Source organism: Panthera tigris, chromosome B2 (genome assembly GCF_018350195.1).
Source record: "Panthera tigris isolate Pti1 chromosome B2, P.tigris_Pti1_mat1.1, whole genome shotgun sequence".
Classification (NCBI taxonomy): domain Eukaryota; kingdom Metazoa; phylum Chordata; class Mammalia; order Carnivora; family Felidae; genus Panthera; species Panthera tigris.
The window spans coordinates 29,325,136-29,347,307 of record NC_056664.1 but is presented as its reverse complement, the minus strand read 5'-3'; the positions used below and the strand labels follow the sequence as shown (position 1 = coordinate 29,347,307).

Here is a 22,172-nt window from a genome sequence, read left to right as displayed (position 1 = left end):
TCCTGATTGGGGTCCCCCCCCTGCATGCATAAGGTAAGGCCCACAAGGGTGAGATGCCCACTAAATCTGGCTTGCCTCACTCAGCAGCCCATATGCTGGAATTCATAGCCCTAGTACTTTGATCAGTACCTTCAACAGGGTACCCAGCACCAGTGAATGCTCAAAGGATGTTAAATTGTGTGTCCATGAGCAGCTGTCTCTAAGGCAGTTATGAAAATGTGTCAATTCTCTATTTTTTTTTTTTAGCCAAGCGCCTCTCCCTTCTTATTACCATTACCATATTTGCATAACATCTCACAGTTTAAAATGTTCTTCACATAAATTTTGTTATTTTTTCTATATGACAAGGGACAAATCTGGGTGGCTGCTAACCTCTTGCCTTTCTGCACCAGCCTTATGTGAGCATTTCTGCACACATCTAAGTGGGTAGCTTTGTTATGTTATCCTTGCAAAGTCTCTGCACCTTTGCTCTGTGTGTGTGCGCGCACACGCACATGCATGTGTTATGTACACGTTAAAGAAGAGCAGAATAGGCCACCCCAAAATGTGCCACTATGCCATGTGAATTATTTTGAGCTGAAGGCAATCAACACCCAGAAGACTCAGGAAAAGCTTTTTACCTCTCTCCCTCAACTGGCTAAAAGAATTTAGATAGAGGCCTGAAAGATAAAGAGAGCTATTACACAGATAACCTTTTATCTGAAAGACTTACTCTTGGCAAGGCAAACTTCTGACTCCCAAACTTCGGTTCTTATCTTCCTCTGAATTGGCCTCCTCCTCTTTGAAGCCCCAGGCCACTGATCCATTCCCTAGCTCAAGATTGCTTATAAGCCTCAATTGCCTTACTGCCTTGAGTCTCATGGCTTCCTGGGTTCCAGAAGTAGGTAATTAAACTTGTTGTTTTTCCTGTTAATCTATCTTATATCAATTTAATTATTAGACCAGCCAAAGAAGAGACCATTTTTACTGCCCCTACAATACAGTGTGTGTTGAGGCAGGAAGCATTGTGTCTGTGTGTAGTTCATTTTTCCATGTCGTCTTGGCTATTTCACTAATAACTTTCCTCTTGGGGTGTGTGCGTTTTCTGCGTGCATCTACGAGGGTATAAATGTGCCTGTGTAACTGTAATTTCTTGACTTGCTAGGTCACTATTGTAGCAGTAAGATTTCTTTTTTAAGTCCTCCTGCTTCCCAAGAGATGGGACCTGTGGCCCAACCACCTTCTAAGCTGTCTGTTGGCCCCTCTCCATCTACCACATGTCCCGACATGTGCCTGAAGTCCGGGAACTCACCCACTCCACTCACAACTCACACACTCACAACACACTTGGGCGCCTAACCTTGCATAGGCCACTCCCTCTCTCGGCTTAATCTTCGGAATTTCCAGCTCGCTCCGGCCACCACTCCCAGTCGTGGGTGGAGTCGAAAAGGATCCGCCCATTCCAGGGCGCACAAAAATTGCTCCGCACGACCGCGGGTCCTCACCCGGCCTTCCGCCCAGCTCAGCTCACGATGTGTCACTCTCGCAGCTCCCTCCCCACCATGACCGTTCTGCGGGCCCCATCCCCTGTCTCCTCCACCAGCCCCGGACCCCGGCGGGGATCTGGTCCTGAGATCTTCACCTTCGACCCTCTTCCGGAGCCCGCGGTGGCCCCTGCCGCGCGCCCCAGCGCCTCCCGCGGGCATCGAAAGCGCAGCCGTAGGGTCCTGTACCCACGAGTGGTGAGTGTCGAGGAAGTAGGCAGCAGGTGGGGCAGGGCAGCGGGAACAGCCGAACCCCGAGATCTCAGCTAACCTTCCCTTCGTTGTCTCTCTTCAGGTCCGGCGCCAGCTGCCAGTCGAGGATCCGAACCCTGCCAAAAGGCTCCTTTTTCTTCTGCTTACCGTCATCTTCTGCCAGATCCTGATGGCTGAAGAGGGTGTGCCGGCACCCTTGGCTCCAGAGGACACCTCCAGCGGCGCATCCGCCACGCCCACCCCTGCGCCCCCGGTCCTCGAGTCCCTTAATCTGACCTCTGAGCCCTCGGACTACGCTCTGGACCTCAGCACATTTCTCCAGCAACACCCGGCCGCCTTCTAACCGGGACTTCCCACATCCCCCTCAAAAGAATCCGAAAAACCAAAGAAACACCAGGTGTACCTGGTGCGCGAGAGCGTATCCCAAACTGGGACTTCCGAGGCAATTTTAACTCACAACACTGCAGCGGAGACTCCAGCCCGAGCCTGGGATTAGAGGAGCACCGACACTCCGGGGCGAGATCGGGTGGGGAAGAGCGTCATTAATTTATTTCTTATTGATCCTAATTAATATTTATATATGTATTTATGTATGTTCCCCTAGGTGATGGAGGGGTGTATGTAATATTTATTTTAACTTATGCAGGGGTGTGAGATGTGCCCCCCTACTGAAAATGCAGATCTCTTAGTATTTGAGCTTTGTGGGAAACGTGGAAGCAGGGCTCCCAGAACTTAGGGAGACCCTTCTCCCGAGAAGGAATGGAGAGGATCTGGGTCCTGGAGAGCGCCCGGGCTGAGGCAAGGATGGTGGCGGGTCTTAGGTTTAGGGACTGGTATTCCGTCCTCCAGGATGTCACCTCCGCGGATCTATTGTGTGAGGCTTTGGCGGACTGTTGGGAATAAGGTCCTTGTCCGAGGATCTCCTCGAAGTTGCCCCCAAGGGGTGGCTACAGTGTCAAAGGTCGGTGGGCTATCGGGGGCGGCTGTGGGGTCGCCCGGTATGTTCTGTGAACACAAATAAACTCGATTTACGGTCAGCAGTCATCTGAATGTATCTTTGCAAGCGGCGATTCCCCATTCTTCCTCGGGCCGGCGGGAGGAGCTGGGTCCACGTCCCTAACGGGCGCTCCGCCCCAGGTGACCGGATACGGTCGTTTTTTGCCCAACGCGTGGTTTTCCCAGTTAGTACAGCCGAGCAAATCCGAGATGAAGCAATGTCCCCCGCCCTGGGTTGCCAGGCCCACGGAAGTCACGTCCTGCATCCCGGGGCGGAGCTCGCAGCTGGGGAAGGGCGACGGCGGGGGCGGCCGCTAGCCCAGCAGCCTCGGTAGGCCCGGCTGCTGGCTGGCTGTCTGCGAACCAGAGAGTGGCCTGCCGGGAAAGGGGCGGGCCGAGGGCGCAGGGGTGAGGGGGGCTGGCTCGCCGCGTGGGGCGGGGTCGCGTTTGCCGCAGCAACAGGGTGCGGCCGGGTGAGCGGCGCGGGCGCAGGCCCAGCTTTGCGGAAGGCGGTGCGTCGGGACCGCTGCTCAGTCCCCAGATCGGCTGCGCGCCCCAGCTGTTGCCGAGACCCCAGCCCGGCCGCAGCCAGCGTGCAGGGAGGTGGGTGGGGAGGGGAGATGTAGTCGGGCTGCGGAGGAGCGGGGAGGGTGGCTCAAGGTCTGGGGTCCGCTAGGCGCGGGAGAGCATTATCAGATAAGCAAGAAACTGTCCTCACAGAAGGCGGGACGGGGCAGGGGCAGGGAGTGGCCGTAAGCCGGCGTGGGAGGGAGCCGCTGGGGATCTGTGGGACTGCAGAAGGAAATGTCTTAACGGACCCACGGGTGTGGAAGGGACTGGGCCTTGGAAAGAGAGAGTATTCACTTCTGTGGACCTCGCCCGCAAAGTTTTTCTCTCCCTTTCCTCCAGCTCTAACTAACCTGAGCCATGTTTTTCACCTGTGGCCCAAATGAGGCCATGGTGGTCTCCGGTAAGTAATGTTCTCTTCTCAGCCAGTGCCCCCCAGACTCTTGCGGTCCTGCCTCTGTCCTTTACTCTTCTCCCTACCAGCTCCCCAGCGCCAAGCCTTCTGTCCACCCACCCCCCCCCATGGCTGCAAGCCACCCATTTGTGATTACCAGTCGCTACCCTTACGAGGCCCAGACTGTCTCCCCTCCAGCTCCCAGATTTCCTCGTGGGGATTATCCCCCCAACCCCAGTTTTTCAGTCTTCCATATTCTAGCCCTACCCCTCACCACTGCAACTTACTGCCCCCTCACCTTGCAGGTTTCTGCAGAAGCCCCCCAGTCATGGTAGCTGGAGGGCGTGTTTTTGTTCTGCCCTGCATCCAGCAAATCCAGAGGTAAGTAGGAGAACCAGGGAAGGGGAACCCTAGTTTTCTCTCTTTCCTTTTTTTTTTTTTTTTTTTTCTCACTGTCCACTCCTTTTTCCCATAGGATCTCTCTCAACACACTGACCCTCAATGTCAAGAGTGAAAAGGTTTACACTCGCCATGGGGTCCCCATCTCAGTCACTGGCATTGCCCAGGTGAGGCTTTCAGAGCCTTTCCCCTGATGTCCATTCCTTCATCACCTTCTTTGTCCCCAGACATTAAGAATCTTCTGACCATGGCCTTCCCAACCTCTGGCTGCAGAGAAATTTCTCTGCAAAGTCTCACTTTCTCCAGGGACTCCCGAGGCGCTTGACTCTTCCATTCTTTTCCTGCTTCCTACCTGGCTTCGTGAGACCTTCACCACACTCCCTCTATCCCTATTCTGGCTACAGGTGAAAATCCAGGGGCAGAACAAGGAGATGTTGGCAGCTGCCTGCCAGATGTTCCTGGGGAAGACAGAGGCTGAGATTGCCCATATTGCACTGGAGACTCTGGAGGGCCACCAGAGGGCTATCATGGCCCACATGACTGTGGAGGTGGGCTTGAGGGCAGGGAAAGATCTGGGAGGCATACCAGAGTGAGTTGGGCCTCTGGGCCAAGCTAGTCTGTGGGAGACAGTAGCCAGAGGACTGAGAGCTTAAATTCCTCCTTCCTACCATTCTGTTACCCTAGGAAATCTATAAGGACAGGCAGAAATTCTCAGAGCAAGTTTTCAAAGTGGCCTCCTCAGACCTGGTCAACATGGGCATCAGTGTGGTTAGCTATACCCTGAAGGACATTCATGATGATCAGGTATACCTAGGTGGCTGATCTTCTCCAGTTCCCTGCTCCCATCTCTTAAACCTTCCTGAGGATTCTGATTTCTGCTTCTCTCCCACAGGATTATTTGCACTCTTTAGGGAAGGCTCGAACCGCTCAAGTCCAAAAAGATGCTCGGATTGGGGAAGCAGAAGCCAAAAGAGATGCTGGGATCCGGGTGAGATAGATCCCACTTGGGGGGTCAGTTGGTCACTATGGATTTGTTGGGCATGCAGCGGGAGAGGGGATGGAAGAGGCACATCTGAGTGAGGTCTGGTAGAGCTGGGTTGGCAGAGGATATAGATGAGGCCACGTGCAGGGGAGCCTGGTGAGGAGTAGGCTCTCCCCGCGGGGCCTTCCTCTCCCTACTGTGACTTCCTTCCTGATCTCTGTGTGGACAGGAGGCCAAAGCCAAGCAGGAAAAGGTGTCTGCTCAGTACCTGAGTGAGATCGAGATGGCCAAAGCACAGAGAGACTATGAGCTAAAGAAGGCTGCATATGACATCGAGGTCAACACCCGCCGAGCACAGGCTGACTTGGCCTATCAGCTTCAGGTCAGAACTACCACACTGGGCAGTTCCTCTCAGGCCCTCCATCTCAGGCTACCACACTTTCTCAGGTTCTAACTCTGATCCCTTTACTCTGGCTGTCCATTTCTGACCCAACTCCTCCATATGAGGAAGATTTGAAAAACCTAACCATTTCAGTTGAAAAGTAAAGGCCAAGAAGGGATATGGTCAATAGGACTGGTCATATGTTTGGGCAGACTGTTCCCTGTGAAAGGGCACCTGGGTGAATGGGGTGAAGCAGAGCTAGGATCCAGCCCATGCTCTGCTCACCATACTGTGCATTCTGCCACAGGTCAGTGGTTCCGCATCCACCCAGGGGAAGGGGCACCTTTTTCTGATTTTCCGTGGGCTCAAAGCAGCCCTGGTGATCCAAGAAGGGCGTGAGGAAGAAAAACATGGATGTGAGCTTTGAATCCTGCAAAGTGAGATATGGGCAGCCCTTGATATTGCAAGGAGGCATGATCAGTCCTCTTTGTTTGCAGATTCTGTATTTGAGAATTTGCCTACTCAAAAATTTATTGGTAACCCCAGAAACAGTACTTGTGGCACCTTTGTGGTCATTTGCACACAATGCACAGAGCAGTGAAAACTTTGAGTTGCCTAACGTGCAGCGGAGGTTGAACAAGATGTTCTGCCTTCCTGTTTCAGCTCTCATAAGGTAAAAAGTGTCATTTTCACAGTATATTTACTGCCATGTTTTTTGCATTTTTGTACTTTTTGTTGGTGATTTTGCTGTTTAAAATGGCCCCCAAGCGTACTGCTAAAGTGCTAAGTATTTCTAAGTGCAAGGAGGCTGTGATATGCCTATAGAGAAAATACATGTGTTAGATAAGCTTCTTTCAGACAGGAGTTATAGTGCTTTTGGCTATGAGTTTGTTGTTAATGAATTAACAATGTATATTACATAAGGTATCTTTCAACAGAAACACATGTAAAACAAGGACATATACTAATCTGTCGATGAAAATGTTGTGACCAAGGGCTCACAGGAACCTAATAGCAAAATAAGTATTTGCTAATTCAGTATTCATGGCTACTCTATAGATCTACCACAAATAATGAAAATCAACTGTATTTTGAGACCTTTACCCAAAGGATGGCAATATTATGAAATTTGGTTTTGCCAAGAATTGGTACAGGCTGAAAGCCTAATGAAGTGCAAAACCTCTTTAGTTTATGATGTTAAATTCCTGGTGTTTTGACAGGTAATTGAGTGTAGCATAGTGCTTTGCTCCTCAGCATGGTCTGCCTACCAGCAGCATCAGCATCAGCATCACTGTGGAACTTGTTAGATACAAAATCTCAGGCTCCAGTCCTACTGACTGAATCAGAATCTGCATTTTTTTTTTTTTAAGTAGGCTGCAGACTCAGTGTGGGACATGAATGCACGACCCTGAGGTCAAGAGTCACATGCTTTACTGACTGGGCTAGCCAGGTGCCCCCAAAGCCTGCATTTTTAACAAAATCCCCAGGAGATTCATGTACACACTGGAGTTTGAAAAGCACTAACATTGTGGAAACCATTTGCTTGAGTGGTCCTTAACCTTCTAAAAATGGCTTTATTTGTCTGAAGATCAAAGGATTGAGCTGATTTTGGCTCTGTTCCAGCTTTTATGAGTTCTTTATTTTGTGCCAGGCTTTGTGCTAGGTGCTCATGAAATAAGGATTCATTCAATAAATATGTATTCAATAAATACATATTCATTCAATAAATATGTAAGTGCTTACTATGTGCCAGACATTGTTTTGGAGGTAAGGATATAAGGCAGAAAAGATTCCTGCCCTTGTGGAGCTTACATTATAACACAGGAAACAGCTAATAAGCAAGTACATAATTTTTATGGGTTCTTGTTTAAGTGCTATGATGGAAATACACAGAGTGAGCAAAAAACAGTGGAGAGGTACTATATTAGGTTAGGGGTGATCCAAGAAAGCTTCAGTGAGGAAGTGACTTATGAGATGAAACCTGAACATGAGAAGGAGCCAGCAATGTAAAGAGTTGTGGACCAAGAACATTCTAGGCCAAGGCTGTTCAAATAGAACTTTCTATGATGATGGAAGTGCTGTAAATCTGTGCTGTGATTTTTTTTTTTACACATTTTTTAATTGTTTTTATTCGTTTTCAAGTTTATTTATTTTTGAGAGAGAGAGAGAGACTCACACACAATGCAAGTGGGGGAGGGGCAGAGAGAGAGGGATACATAGAATCTGAAGCAGGCTCCAGGCTCTGAGCTGTCAGCACAGAGCCCAGTGTGGGACTTGAACTAACGAACTGCGAGATCATGACCTGAGCTGAAGTCGGATGCTTGACCACTGAGCCACCCAGGCGTCTCTGTGCTGTGATGTTCAGTGCTTCAAATGTGGCTAGTGAAATGTAGGAACAGAATTTTTAATTGTATTTAATATTAATTTAAATATAAATAGCCATATGTGGCTAGGCAGAGGACCATCATGTGCAAAGGCCCTGAGGTAGGAAAGCTTGGTATATCCCAGGAACAGAAAGGAGGGTTCTGATCTGGTGTGGCTGGTATGCAGTGAGATGGCAAGGTAGGCATGGCCAGGTCACATAGGGTTCAGGTGGTCGTGATGGAGACTTAGAATTCAAAACCCAGTAGAATGCTATTGGAGAACTTTTTTTTTTTTTTTTTTTTTTTTTTTGAGAAAGAGTGTACACACAAGAGCAGGGGAAGATGAGAGAGAGGGGGAGAGAGAATCCCAAGAATGCTCCACACTACCAGTGTGGAGCCCAGTGCAGGGCTCGACCCCACGAAACTTGAGATCATGACCTGCATCAAAACCAAGAGTCAGACGCTCATCTGACTGAGGCACTTAGGTGTCCCATACTATTGGAGAGCTCTAAGCAGCGTGCTGCCATGGTCTAATTTACATTTTCAGAAGGATCAGTCTGGCTGCTATGAGGAGAATTGATTGTCAGAAGACAAGAGAGGAAGCAGGAATTTAAGTTGGAAGCTTTCTCAAAGATGATGGATTGAATAAATATAGTTAATTGCACTCCCTCTAAAACCTCACTAAAACCACATAGAGTGATTTTTGAAAAGAAAGGGAAGACAAAAACAGATGCAGAGAATAGAATCAGAGGGAACAGAAAGCATTTTGGAAGCCAGAAAGCCATCGTAATTGACTAAGCCAGTCTGAGACAGCTGAGCCAGAGCTGCAGGGAGAAACAATGTAATCAGCTGAGGCTCAGGAGATAGCAGCAACAGGTGCCTCTGGAGTTGTGATGAGACTGTTGAAATGAGGAGAAATGAGGTAAATGTGATAAAAAGTCACTTCTCAGCTCCTCTGGCTCCCTATGTCTTTGGTCATAGGCTCTTCTCTGCCCTAGTAGACATTGGGAAGTTTATTATCTGACAAGAGAAAACTAGAGGATATGATATGAGCCAGCTAGGCACAGGTGAGGGCCTGGTACTTTATCAATGACAGGCACGATGTGACTGACCATTGAATACTAAATGCTGACAGCCTCCCCTAACTCCCTTACCCCATTTGCCCCCCAGACCCTCCATCTTCCAAAGAAGACATCAGAAGACCATGCTGGGGAACATGACCAATCCAAAGGGAAAGGCTTAAAGATTCTGAATCAGAGGTTCCTCAGCAGGTGACCTGCCCAATCACCCTAGAGTGAAGCTCAAAGTCAACAAGCTTTATCCACATGCCCACAGTTTCCTTTCACTGTTTTAAACTTTAAACAGTTTTAAACTGTTTAAAACTGTTTTAAACAGTTTTTTTACTGTGAGCAGACAGCCAAGAATTACCTGATATATGAGGGAATACTGCAACATGGAAGACTGAGACCAAAACCACAAACAGCAAAGTGATTTGAAGGATATATATACTATGCAGGGAGAAGAAAGTTAAAAAAAAAATTTTTAATACCCCCAGTGAGATAAGAGGAAAATTCACATCCAGAAAATCAGGACATAGAACAGAAAACAAAAAAAGAGCTCTTAGGGGTGCCTGGGTAGTTCAGTTGGTTGCATGTCCGACTTCAGTTCAGGTCAAGATCTCACGGTTTGTGTGTTTGAGCCCTGTGTTGGGCTCTGTGCTGACAGCTCCGAACCTGGACCCTGCTTCGGATTCTGTGTCTCCCTCTCTCTTTGCCCCTACCCCACTGGTGTGTGCGCGTGTGCTCTCTCTCACTCTCTCAAAAATAAAAAATAATAATAATAATTAAAAATAAGTAAATAATTAAAAGAGCTCCTAGAAATTAATACGATGGCAGAAATGAGGGCGGAAATCACATTGAAAGAAATTCTAATCAAGGGATTTATTAACCTAATTCTAATAAATTATTCTAATTTTAATAAATTCATTAATCCTAATCTGTAGATTTATTAATCTAATAAATCAACAGAACAAAGTAACTGGGAGGAAAATTGCCAATGGAAAACATTTTTAAATGGTTATTCTGAAAGGTATGACTTTCTAGGTTGAAACCCTCTACCAAGTATGTAATACAATGAATGAAAAACAACTACACCGTGAAATTTCAGAACATGGAGAACAAAGAAAGGATCTAAAAGCTTCCACAGAAAAAGAACAGATCTCAAAGGGTCAGGCATCAAAATGACTTCAGATTTCTCAAGAAACTAGAAGACCATGGAGAAATGCTTTCAAAATGCTGATGGAAAATGAATTCTAAAGTTTACTTATTTTGAGAGAGAGAGAGAGAGAACAAGTGAGGGAGAGACAGAGAGGGAGAGAGAGAGATTCCCAAGTAGGCTGAGCTGACACAACGTGGGGCTCAAACCCATGAACTGTGAGATCACGACCTGAGCTGAAATCAAAAGTCGGATGCTTAACTGACTGATCCACCCAGGTGTCCCCCCCCCAACCTTTTTAAAACTTTATTTATTTATTTTGGGAAAATGAATTTTAACATAATAACTTGTACTCAACCTAATTGTCATTCAAATAGAAAGGTAGGGGAAAACCTCAGAAAAGCAAGATCTCAAAAAACTTATTGTCCACATACTCTTTCTGAGGAAGCTGCTGGGGGTTATTTCATCAAAAGGTGGGCTTAAACAGGAGGGGTGCCTGAGTGGCTCAGTGGGTTGAGTGTCAAACTTCTGCTCAGGTCATGATCTGATGGTTTGTGGGTTCAAGCCCTGCGTTAGGCTCTGGGCTGACAGCTCGGAGCCTGGAGCCTGCTTCAGATTCTGTGTCTCCCTCTCTGCCCCTCCCCTGCTCTCACTCTGTTTCTCGAATTGTCTCAAAAATAAACAACATTTAAAAAAAAAAAAAAAAAGGTGGGCTTAAAGCGGGCAGGAGGGACTCCAACACAGAGAGATCCTGCACTCTGGGGTAGAGAGCAACTAGTCCAGTTTGGGACATGTTTGGAATTTTAGGGTCAAAGACACTGGAGGGTGCCATACTCAGAAGCATTGTTCTCGAGTGAACAGATGGCTGCATTAGAGGCTGGGCACCATCTCTGGTATTGATAAGACCCACAGAGATGTTGGTACATGGCTGAGCCAGAGCAGTGAGATAATAAAGACACATGTTTTTCTCTGGTACCTCTCACCAAAGTCTTGGCAAGAGCCTTCTGATCTCTGTACTCTACAAGGAATTAGAAAAAGAAATATGCCTAAATAAGAGGAATTCTATATGTACACATTCTTGTAGATGCTTTGAATGTCCCTGGGAGAAGAATACACAAGAAACTGGTCACAATGGTTGCTTCTGGGGAAAGGAACAAGGTAGTTTGAGGAAATAAGTGGATGGAAGCCTTGCTTATCATTATTCGTTTTTTTTTTTCTTCTGAATTTGTACCATATGCAAAAAATAAAAGTGAAAAAGATACATACATACACCCGCCCCTGCCCCTGCCCCTGCCCCAAGCCAGTTAGGCAGCTGTTGGCAGGTCAGGCTAGAGTTGAGGGTGACTTGCAGGAAGTTTACAGGAGTACAGATGGAAAGAAGTACATGGGTTTGAGTGAGCCTAAAGGTGGAAGACGGCCACTGTGCACCAGAGCCCTCCAGTGCTCGTACTCTAGCAATGGACACTGTGGAGAAATAGACTAATAGGGGAGCTCAACAGAGGGAAACTTAGCATGGCCAAGGGAGAACAGGGACTGGATCCCAGCCCTATGCATCTCTTGATGCTGAGGCTGCCTAGAAAATGCCCTACCCTTGATATTGCCTCTGAGAAGGATCAGGCCATCCCCCAATCTATGACTGGGATCCATATGGGAAATGGACTTTGCTGGGCTGGCTGAACCCGCCAAGGACTAACTTCATGTACCTACTCTGTTTATATCTCTCCTGGAGCTCTGGCTTCTCTCTGTGGTTCCTGGGAACTTGCCCTTGAGCCCTGATGTTGAGCATCTCTCCTACCCAGGTGGCCAAGACTAAGCAGCAGATCGAGGAGCAGCGGGTACAGGTGCAGGTGGTGGAGCGGGCCCAGCAGGTGGCAGTGCAGGAACAGGAGATCGCCCGCCGAGAGAAGGAGCTGGAGGCCCGAGTTCGGAAGCCAGCCGAGGCTGAGCGCTACAAGCTGGAGCGCCTAGCTGAGGCAGAGAAGTAAATGCCCCTTCCCAGGCCCCATCCTGGATCCTTTACCATGTGGGTACCCCCAGATGAAGAACTGAGTTCTATGGAACTCGGGTTACAGGAGCCTCTGTCTCTCCAATGGGGTCTGCCTTTTGCCCCTCCTCAGCCCCTCCCTCCCCTTGTGTGCCCAGGTCTCAACTGATTATGCAGGCTGAGGCAGAAGCTGAATCTGTGAGGGTGAGTTAAGAGGGGGCTCTTGCTGGCTTGTGGAGGGAGTAGGGGTTGCTGTATCAGCTTGGGTTCCTTATCCTTAACTACAGCCATCAGTACCACAACTTTCCTGTACCCTTCTCAGATGCGTGGGGAGGCTGAGGCCTTTGCCATAGGGGCTCGAGCCCGGGCCGAGGCTGAGCAGATGGCCAAGAAAGCGGAAGCATTCCAGCTGTACCAGGAGGCTGCTCAGCTGGACATGCTGCTGGAGAAGCTGCCCCAGGTCTGGAGGTTGTGTGGGCACCAGGAGAGGAACAGAACCAGGGAATGTAGGGTGGGCGGAAATGAGGGGCAAGAGCTTGGGGAGAACCAGGCTAGGGGACCATAAATTAGGGGTGGGAATTATAAGCCAGCAACCAAAGTGAGGAAGGATGATCTTTACAAAGTGAAGCAGATCAAGGATCTTGAAGCCCAGGGTAAGGCGTTTTAGGAAGGAGTGTGGTCAGACCACAGGTGCTGAGTGGGCATCTCTCGCCTACCAGGTAGCAGAGGAGATCAGTGGTCCCTTGACCTCTGCCAAAAAGATCACACTGGTGTCCAGTGGAGGCGGGGCCATGGGGGCGGCCAAAGTGACGGGGGAAGTACTGGACATACTGAGCCGCTTGCCAGAGAGCGTGGAAAGACTCACAGGCGTCAGCATCTCCCAGGTGAGGGTCTGTAGGGTGGGAGCTGTGGAACAGAATTTCTGGGTTCCTGGGGCATGTGATGCAGTGGGCCTAGTAGTGGGACCAGCACTAAGGAGGCTTGGGGACCATTGACGTTTTTGTTTTCTATGTGCCAGACACACTGCTAAGCTTCTACACATATGGTTTGTTTTTTAAAATCAAAGTATCCTTTGGGTAAGTAGTATTTTACAAAGTAAAGAAACAACTTCCAATATGTTAAGGAACTCAGCCCCTGTCATACAGCTGGTGAAGCTAGGCTTCAAACCCAGGCTTACCATCCTCTAGAGCCTTGTGGCCCCACTAGCACAAGAAACTAGTTGCAGCCTGTTGACAATTAATTCCAAGCCATATTACTACTTTTCTTGGTGTCTGTTTATTCACCTATAGATTATGGTAGAGGTCAGAAAGCAGGCCCTGGAACCAGACTGTTCTGGTGTGAATCTTGGCTTCAGTGCCTGCTAGCTGTGATCTTAGACAAGTTCTCTACTTCCCTGTACCTCTTTCCTCACCTTAAAATCATGTTAATAATACTATTTACTATGTTGAATTGCTGAAGGGATTTTATATATATATATAAATATATATAGATATCTATATATAAATATATATAGATATATATATAAATATATAAAGTCGATTGAGCGTCCAGCTTCAGCTCAGGTCATGATCTCACGATTTGTAAGTTCAAGCCCCACATCAGGCTCGCTGCTGTCAGTGCAGAGCCAGCTTCAGATCCTCTGTCTCCCTCTCTCTTCTGCCCCTCCCCCGTTCCTGTTCTGTTGCTCAAAAATGAATAAACATTAAAAAAATATATATATATATATATATATGGGGGTGCCTGGGTGGTTCAGTTGGTTAAGTGTCTAACTCTTATTTCAGCTCAGGTCATGATCTCAGTTTTGAGTTTGAGCCCTGCATTAGGCTCTGTGCTGACAGTGCAAAACCTGCATGGGATTCTCTCTCCCAGTCTCTCTGGCCCTCCCCTGCTCGCTCTCTCTCTCTCTCTCTCTCAAAAAATAAAAATTAAAAATATATAGAAGTGCCCTTCAAGTTAGTTTCCTTGGAGTCTTCTTGAGGCCTTCATTGAAAGCACTGAGAGATTAGGAGCTGAGGAAGGTCTGTGAAAGGGCTCTGGCCCTCTCCGCTCCTCTTCAGTGATATATTGCTGTACATGGGGCCTAATGACCACTTGACAAGAGGGTAGGGTAGGGTGGCAGAAAAAAAACTTCTTAGAAGACTCCTGGAAAATGCATGTCCTCCCTTCAGCCTTCATCCAAATGGGGACCTGGGAGAATAGGGTACCTGGTTCCCAAGTGTCATCACCATTGTCTTTTTGCCAGGTTAACCACAAGCCTTTGCGAACAGCTTGAGCCGTCAACCTTCGCTGATGCCTAGCCTCATGGCTCAAGTTGCCAGAATGGTTCCCATACTGCATGTACAACTGGCTTCCCTGAGCATGTCCTTTTGACATTGGGGTCCCACCCCTCATCTCCTTGCCAAATTGCCTGTGCCTTGCCTTGAAGGGGAATGGTCACTCCCCTTGCCAACCCTACACTGCCAAGAGTATCGGTCCCCCAGGATTCCCATGCCAGTCTTCTGATTATCCTACTCACCCAGCTTATTTAACTTCCTAATTACACTGTGTGAGCCTAATTACACTGTCTAGAATTTTCCTGACCCAAACTTGAGGGATGGCCTGGAGGTTCGCAACTTTGTCAAATCAATTGCTGTTAAGAAGCACTAACACTAGAGTGTCTGGGTGGCTCAGTCAGTTAAGCATTCGACTTCAGCTCAGGTCATGATCTTGCGGTTTGTGGATTCAAGCCCTGCATTGGGTTCTGTGTTGACAGCTTGGAGCCTGGAGCCTGCTGTGAATTCTGTATCTCCCTGTCTCTCTGCCCCTCCCCTGCTCACACTCTCTCAAAAATAAAAAAAATTACAAATTACAAATACTGATGAACAATTAATAAAGCAGAATTCATTCAAAATGAATGCTAGTATGTAGCTTATTCCCTTCGTTCAGTAGACTTTTGGGGCACCTGGGTGGCTCAGTCAGTTAAGCATCCAACTTCAGTTCAGGTCATGATCTTGCCATTCCGGAGTTCAACCCCCGAATTGAGCTCAGTGCTGATATCTCAGAGCCTGGAGCCTGTTTCAGATTCTGTGTCTCCTTCTCTCTCTGCCCCTCCCCCACTCATGCGCACGCGCGCGCGCGCGCGCTCTCTCTCTCTCAAAAATAAACATTAAAAATTTTAAGGGGCGCCTGAGTGGCTCGGTCGGTTAAGTGACTCACTTTGGCTCAGGTCATGATCTCACGGTTCCTGCATTTGAGCCCCACATGCTGACAGCTCAGAGCCTGGCGCTGGCTTCGGATTCTGTGGCTCCATCTCTCTCTCTGCCCCTCCCCCACTCATGCTCTGTCTCTCTCAAAAACAAAAAAGATACAAAAAAAAGTTTTTAAATACTTTCTAGAATGGGAAAAGTTACTTGTACACTGTTAAAGTTGCACAACTTTTTTCCTGCAAAAAAGTTGGCTACAGGCGGAAAGCGTGCTGAAATGGGAGGAATGGAGAGAACTGCACTAGTCCCCAGAATTACTGAAAATAGGGCCAAGGAAAATTATGTTGACTTAAATTTCTAAGGTAGCTTTGAGACTTATTTTGTGTACTTAGAAGTATGGGGTAGGTTTTAGGTGTAAGTCACTTTAGACCATAACGTGGCATCCCTCACTAGTTATCTTTCCCTTGTGTTAACTGAGAAAATGCCAAAGGGTAACAGAAAACAGGACACAGAGCCATAACCCAAATGAACCCTGGATGTGCTATACTTTGGAAGTGGTGCAGTAGTAACTTCCAACTCTTCATTCATGAGATTCTCCCAGACTACGGTTAAAACAGATTGCTGTAGTCAACTGGTTTCTGGTTTAGTACATCCCAGTAGGCCTGAGGATCTGCATTTCTAGAAGTTCCAAGAGGATGTTGATGCCTGCTGGTCTGGGAACCAGTTACACAAACATTCATCTCCGTTCCCATTTCTGTCCATAGATCCTGCATATGAGCCTAGGACTATCCCAGTTACTGAGACTGGTAGTAAGGGTGGTGGGGTGGTTTGGGTACTAGGGCTAAGAAATGAAAGTCAATTAAGTATAAGGATATTCTCGTCAGCTTATGGAAAGCAGAGTATATGTATAACTGAACTTGAGCTTCATGTGTCCACTGGCAAGCTTTCCCTAAATGAGCACACATCTCACAACTTCTTTTCAATTCTCATTTATTTTTGGCTCTTGGGGCAATGTCATCTTTTCAATATGAAAAAAAGCAAGTTCAACACAAAATAGAAATTTGAAGTGTAGGACAGGACAAAACCAAGGGCAGGTGGATAAAAGGAATAGCAAAAGGACGAGATGAGATGTTGCCAAAAGATGGAGGGTTCTCCTTGTCCCTTCTCTGGAGGAATGACTCAAGTATTTAGGTGGCAATACACACCTTATACATGGCAGGGCTAGGTTTGTAAGAAAAAGTGGGGATGGGGAGGGCCTTTCTGGAGGCTTTAGGGACCAAAGTCAGTCCCTCTTCCCCCTTTTGGCCTTCTTCTCCAACCATGGGAAAAGGAATCCAACATGTGAAAGAGGTTGCATAGAAGAGGGAAGGATCCCACTCAACAGAGTGGGCAGACCCCTACAAAGGAAAAGGACAGAGCTTGGAAGGGGACTAAAAATGGAGATAATACTGTTAACACCTTCCCTAAAGCTGAGAAATAACAGGGAAATTCCCGGAAATCAGGACTTCAATAGCCTGTATAGCCTTCCCCAAAACCGCTCTGGAATAGAAAACCCTAACCCTTCCTTATAGGTACCCCTACCTGTTATGAAGTGGGTTGGTTTCCTTTCCCTTGGGCTACCACATGGGCTTAGGATGGTGGCCATCTACTGGGTTTTCAGCATATGGTTCTAAATGAGATCTAATGAATTCCAGCTTCTTAAACAAAGGGAAATATCAACTGGACAGATGAGAGAAATGTATACCTAAGGGGAATACCAGGTTACCCAGAATGGCAGAAATCTAGGTTTTCCCAAAGTGGAAGAGAGGAGACATTCAACAAACAACAAATATTTATTGAGCGCCTATTATGTGCCAGGCACTGTTCTAGGAACCCCCCTCCAAAAAAGGAAAAACAAAAAACAAGATAGAGGCAGAAAATGCAAATTCTGAGGGAGAGGACAGGGGCAGTTGAGGAAGAAGGCTGAGGGAACAGAGAAGGCTACGGTGATGATGCTCTTAGGCCTCCTCTTCAGCCTCCTCGCCAAAATCCTCTTCTTCTTCTGCGGTGGCATCCTGGTACTGCTGGTACTCGGAGACAAGGTCGTTCATGTTGCTCTCAGCTTCAGTGAACTCCATCTCGTCCATGCCCTCACCTGTGTACCAGTGGAGGAAGGCCTTGCGCCGGAACATGGCCGTGAATTGCTCTGAGATGCGCTTGAAGAGCTCCTGGATGGCCGTGCTGTTGCCGATGAAGGTGACTGCCATCTTGAGGCCACGGGGTGGGATGTCACAGACAGCCGTCTTGACATTGTTGGGGATCCATTCCACGAAGTAGCTGCTATTCTTGTTTTGCACATTGAGCATCTGCTCATCTACCTCCTTCATGGACATCCGCCCACGGAAGACAGCAGCTACAGTGAGGTAACGGCCATGGCGGGGGTCACAGGCAGCCATCATGTTCTTGGCATCGAAGACCTGCTGGGTGAGTTCAGGCACAGTAAGGGCCCGATACTGCTGGCTTCCACGGCTGGTCAGAGGTGCAAAGCCAGGCATAAAGAAGTGGAGACGTGGGAAGGGCACCATGTTAACTGCCAGCTTGCGGAGGTCTGCATTGAGCTGACCAGGGAAGCGAAGGCAGGTGGTGACACCGCTCATGGTGGCTGAAACAAGGTGGTTCAGGTCCCCGTAGGTTGGAGTGGTCAGCTTGAGAGTGCGGAAGCAGATGTCATAAAGGGCCTCGTTGTCAATGCAGTAGGTCTCATCTGTGTTCTCTACCAATTGATGGACGGAGAGGGTGGCATTGTAGGGCTCAACCACAGTGTCAGACACTTTGGGTGAAGGTACCACGCTGAAGGTGTTCATGATGCGGTCAGGATATTCTTCTCGGATCTTGCTGATGAGCAAGGTGCCCATTCCAGAGCCTGTGCCCCCACCCAGTGAGTGGGTCAGCTGGAAGCCCTGCAGGCAGTCACAGCTCTCGGCCTCCTTCCGTACCACATCCAAGACTGAGTCAACCAGCTCAGCCCCCTCTGTGTAGTGGCCCTTGGCCCAGTTGTTGCCTGCCCCAGACTGACCTGGAATGGGGTCAGGAGGCAATCTTGGTTAGTAAGGTGAGAGATAAAAGACCAAATTCCACCTTCAACTTTTGGAAAAATGTCCATGAATGTGCCTTCTTTCTCACTCACCTGTGATATACCGCCCCCCCCCCCATTATTTACAACCTAGGGTAGTCACTATCAACACCCTGCATTAGAGATTTCAGAACACAGCCCCAGGTAAGCTCTCCAGTATAACAATTATCTCCTAATTCTTCCTGTTCCCTTCATACTAGTAAATTGAACAGCACATTATCTACTAATATGTGTATAACTCACCAAAAACAAAGTTGTCTGGTCTGAATATCTGCCCAAAAGGACCTGAGCGAACAGAGTCCATGGTCCCTGGTTCTAGATCCACCAAGATAGCACGAGGAACATATTTGCCACCTATATGGAAGAAAGTAGAGTAAAAATTGGCAGACAAGATAAATTGGGGCTGGGAGACCAAGGACCCAAACTTGTGATTCCAAGTGCTGCCACCAGGGGGCAGGAGAGCCAATCTTTTGCTCCACGGGGAAGTCAAATTAAGTTGAGTTCTCCTTTAAAAAAAAAAGATAGACCCATCCGAAGGTGGTAAAGGGTTCTCCAGGGCTGGAAAGAGACCCCAGAGAAGGGGGAGAGGAGATAGGAGGCAAACTTCCCAGGCTCCCGCCCTTACCTGTAGCTTCATTATAGTACACGGAGATGCGGTCCAGCTGCAGGTCGCTGTCACCGTGGTAGGTACCGGTGGGGTCAATGCCATGTTCATCACTGATTACCTCCCAGAACTGCCGAGGGAAAACAATGAGACCTCAAAAGCTCTGGTCCCAGCCAATTAGGCTCCCCCGATCCACACATTTTAACCCCAGACACCCCGGTGGTGAGCCTGGTTCTAGGGCCCGGTATTCCCATCTGCCTGCCACTTCCTTCCACGAGCCACCCGCAGGTTTCACTGCTTGGGATGTGAACGGAGTTGCGGCTGAGGATGCCCGGCGATAGCAGGAAATTGTGGGGTGGGAGTGTGCCGAGGGGGATGGAGGCGGCAGACCAGACTGGACAAGCGCACCTCCCGGACTTGTACAAAGGGCAAGGGGTAGAGAAAGAAGCAGCTGCTGCGGTGGACCACCCTCCCTCCACGATTGAGGCGCACGCGCGCGCCGTGCCACTGACAAAGGGTGCGTCGCGCGTGGGCGGGGGCGCGAATTCCGCGCGAGGCGGGGCTCAACTCGGACTAGCGCGCCCCCAGCCGGTCGGCAGGGCCGCATTGTCCCCGCGCGCCAGGGGCGCCCGGCCCCGCCCTTCTGCTACAACGTAGCAGCAGCACTTCCTCCCCGCCCTTCCCCCGCTACACTGTAACGGCGCGCAAAAAAAAAAAAAAAAAAAAAAAAAGAAAAGAAAAAAGAAAAACCACCACTCCCCAACTCTGCCTTGGTTGGCCTCGGTATTTTATTCCTTGGCTAGCTTTTAAGCCCTCGCTTTAAATACGGATTATCTTCCTTTCTCCCCCTGGTTATTCCTGAGGGACCCTTTAAAGAAAAGGACTCTCCCGCCCTCTTTCCCGGTATCTGTTCACGCCCTAAAAGGGTCTCTTTACGGGAGATGAAAGGAAATAAAATTAATTCAGCACCTATTAGTCTTCCATCCACGAAGAACTACGGGGCCGCCCCTCAGGGATCGCGGGCGCGCGAGATGCCTATCTTTTGCGAAGGGCACCGCTCAGCGCAGCCCACCCTGGCGCACCGCGTCCCCCAGCCCACGGGTGGGATTCGAGCTCTGCGCAGCCGCCGCCCAACCTCTCTCCTTCCCCCTCCGACGAAACCCAGCCAAGGGGGATGCACATGGGGGAAACCTCGCTTCGCTTTGTCTCGAACCGTTTCCGCATCTTCCTCCCTCCCCGGTCCTCAGACCGTTAGAACACTTTCAGGTAAAATCTTACAGAACCACGGTCTTCCCACCCCCAAACCCGAAAGGTACTTAATAGCTTTCCCAAAATAAGCCAGCCAAGAATTCCCCATTTTTCAAAAGCGAAATCTAGCTACAGAGGTCTATTATGTATAGAAAACTTTTGGGGGGCAAAGTTCAACTATGGATGAAATGCAAATATATCCCACAACTATTCTTCATCATTTATCTGGACTTTTTCCATCTCAAAAGAAATATAATTAAAAGAAGAGGTTTAAAATCCTTACCTTGGCACCGATCTGGTTGCCACACTGACCGGCCTGGATGTGCACGATTTCCCTCATTGTTAAAATTTATTTTAAATTTTTTGCTCGCCTCAAGATGTGTAGGGGGCAAGAAAATGATACGGAATTTTTTTTCTATACTGCTAGTCGCAGGCTGGAAGGATGGGACGTGTCCCGGAGCCTAGAGCAGCGAGGTCCGAACGCAGCTGCAGGAAGGTTCTGAGAGGGAGAAAGAAGAGGGGAGGGCAAAGGAGGGAAGGCGGGCAGGGCGGGGCGCGCGTGCGCCCAGGCTGGGAGGCGGGAGAACGCGCCCCGCGCCGCGGTCCCGAGACAAAGCCTTATCTAGGCTAGCCCTGATTAGTCGATGCCACTCACGTATGAGACGTCCATTGGTCTCTGCTTGGATGGAGGAACGCAGGCCTCACTGGGAGTTGTAGTCCTCCATTGTTGTCCACGCTGGAAAAGGAAGGGAGGGATGGGTGGATACTGGATTTTTGGTTTGGGTTTTGTTTTTTGTTTTGATGAAAAGTGATCTTGCGCAAGATTTCTTTCCCCCATGCCTGAGTTTTTGTACTAAGAGGGAGTAGTTTTCGGGGACACACTAAGTGGGAACCCTAGGGTGCCAGGCGTTGGAAGGTGGAGTGGGCACGCCCCGAACGCTCCCTGCTGCGGTAGCTCTTGGGAAGAGAGGGCCGCTTAGCTCAGCGAAAACGGGAGAAATGCGGCACCCTGCTCTGCTAACGGCTGGTCCTTTGGTGCCCCTAGGCATGAGCGCCAGTGAGCCGCTGCTCCCCCAGATAGAAAGAGCGTATTGCCTCTCTATTTCTTTGTAAGTTTTCTAATGATAATGTTTAGAAAGAAACCAAATTGCAGCAAGGGCTTTTTAGAAGAGAGATATAATTGTCTAAGGGTGTGTTCAAAGAATAAGTTGAATGGTTTAGAGAAACTGTATCTGGAATCCGTGAAGCCAGAAGTCTTTGTCTACGTGTAACGGGTTCTGGGCCTTAGAGCAGCACTAAAGACGCTTTTTGTCACAGAACTGTTGAGATGAAGTGCGTGGTAGAATTTTAGTGTCTTCCAGCCTGCCTCTCTAGACACTTCAGTGGAACTGTTTTTCAGTTTGCTGAATTCACTGACTAGGTGGCTGGTCATTGCAATCTTTCAAAAGCCTCAGGATTGAAACAAAAGAGGGGAGCTGATGGGAGAAAATTGGATGGGCTCAAGTCAGGGTAGCATGCCTCTTCTTAGGGGTTAATTCGTTTGATAGAAACTAGGTATCCAACAAACCAGAAGCTACGGATACAAAAAGAGTAAAAATTAGCTCCCGGGTCTTCAGGATCTTGCAATTTGATGGGAAGTGTGTAAACAATGGAGTGTGGTAAGCACTGTAACAATATGGGACAACAAGATCATTCACAATCCATTCAACACATTTCTCCTCACCTAAAAAAATAAACATCAAGTTGTATAAGACCCCCTCTACCCACTAAAAAGAGAATATTTCATGTTTTGGAGCATGATCACCATGAAAGCAGTTATTTTGTGGTAGTGGGGAGGGCTCAGAATTTAGAATTAGAGGACTTGTTTCAAGTTGTCTCTACCTAACATTAGCTGTAGGAACCTCGGGAGGTCCGCGCAGACCTTCAATTCCTTCTGTAAAATCTACTTCTCCTTATTTGATTGTTGTGGTCGGAAGAAAGTGAGATAAAGAATGCAAAAAGACTCCCTA

General features: G+C 48.4%; 3 protein-coding genes across 4 annotated transcripts; 2 read left to right on the top strand and 1 right to left on the bottom strand.

The window, feature by feature from the left end:
- Positions 1-1,459: 1,459 nt before the first annotated feature.
- Positions 1,460-2,776, top strand: IER3 (immediate early response 3). The gene is made up of 2 exons (XM_007090588.3): positions 1,460-1,721; positions 1,819-2,776. Exons 1-2 carry the CDS (start codon positions 1,512-1,514, stop codon positions 2,077-2,079), a joined length of 471 nt encoding a protein of 156 aa, XP_007090650.2. The 5' UTR covers positions 1,460-1,511; the 3' UTR covers positions 2,080-2,776.
- A 230-nt stretch (positions 2,777-3,006) lies between these two features.
- FLOT1 (flotillin 1) lies at positions 3,007-14,520 on the top strand. Of its 2 annotated transcripts, none has more exons than XM_042985904.1 (13): positions 3,007-3,063; positions 3,642-3,702; positions 3,999-4,074; positions 4,169-4,259; positions 4,497-4,640; positions 4,777-4,896; positions 4,985-5,080; positions 5,304-5,456; positions 11,833-12,014; positions 12,176-12,221; positions 12,340-12,477; positions 12,737-12,901; positions 14,260-14,520. In XM_042985904.1, the coding sequence occupies exons 2-13, from the start codon at positions 3,660-3,662 to the stop codon at positions 14,287-14,289; spliced, it is 1,284 nt and encodes a 427-aa protein (XP_042841838.1). In that variant the 5' UTR covers positions 3,007-3,063; positions 3,642-3,659; the 3' UTR covers positions 14,290-14,520. The 2 variants fall into 2 exon arrangements, with proteins under 2 accessions (XP_042841838.1, XP_042841837.1); XM_042985903.1 differs by lacking the exon at positions 3,007-3,063 and adding an exon at positions 3,186-3,335.
- Positions 14,521-16,172: 1,652 nt separating this feature from the next.
- Positions 16,173-20,701, bottom strand: TUBB (tubulin beta class I). The gene is made up of 4 exons (XM_007090589.3): positions 20,447-20,701; positions 18,937-19,045; positions 18,555-18,665; positions 16,173-18,254 (listed from the first exon to the last, which is right to left on the bottom strand). Exons 1-4 carry the CDS (start codon positions 20,501-20,503, stop codon positions 17,197-17,199), a joined length of 1,335 nt encoding a protein of 444 aa, XP_007090651.1. The 5' UTR covers positions 20,504-20,701; the 3' UTR covers positions 16,173-17,196.
- Positions 20,702-22,172: the final 1,471 nt, after the last annotated feature.

Bases quoted from the DNA above. Each gene is read 5' to 3' on its own strand.
- IER3 (XM_007090588.3), top strand. From the start codon at position 1,512: ATGTGTCACTCTCGCAGCTCCCTCCCCACCATGACCGTTCTGCGGGCC. The intron at 1,722-1,818 runs GTGAGTGTCGAG...GTCTCTCTTCAG, and splicing joins GGGTCCTGTACCCACGAGTG to GTCCGGCGCCAGCTGCCAGT.
- FLOT1 (XM_042985904.1), top strand. From the start codon at position 3,660: ATGTTTTTCACCTGTGGCCCAAATGAGGCCATGGTGGTCTCCG. The intron at 3,703-3,998 runs GTAAGTAATGTT...CTCACCTTGCAG, and splicing joins TGAGGCCATGGTGGTCTCCG to GTTTCTGCAGAAGCCCCCCA. The intron at 12,478-12,736 runs GTCTGGAGGTTG...CTCGCCTACCAG, and splicing joins TGCTGGAGAAGCTGCCCCAG to GTAGCAGAGGAGATCAGTGG.
- TUBB (XM_007090589.3), bottom strand. From the start codon at position 20,503: ATGAGGGAAATCGTGCACATCCAGGCCGGTCAGTGTGGCAACCAGATC. The intron at 19,046-20,446 runs GTAAGGATTTTA...TTCCCTCGGCAG, and splicing joins GCAACCAGATCGGTGCCAAG to TTCTGGGAGGTAATCAGTGA. The intron at 18,255-18,554 runs GTGAGTTATACA...ACCCCATTCCAG, and splicing joins ACCAGACAACTTTGTTTTTG to GTCAGTCTGGGGCAGGCAAC.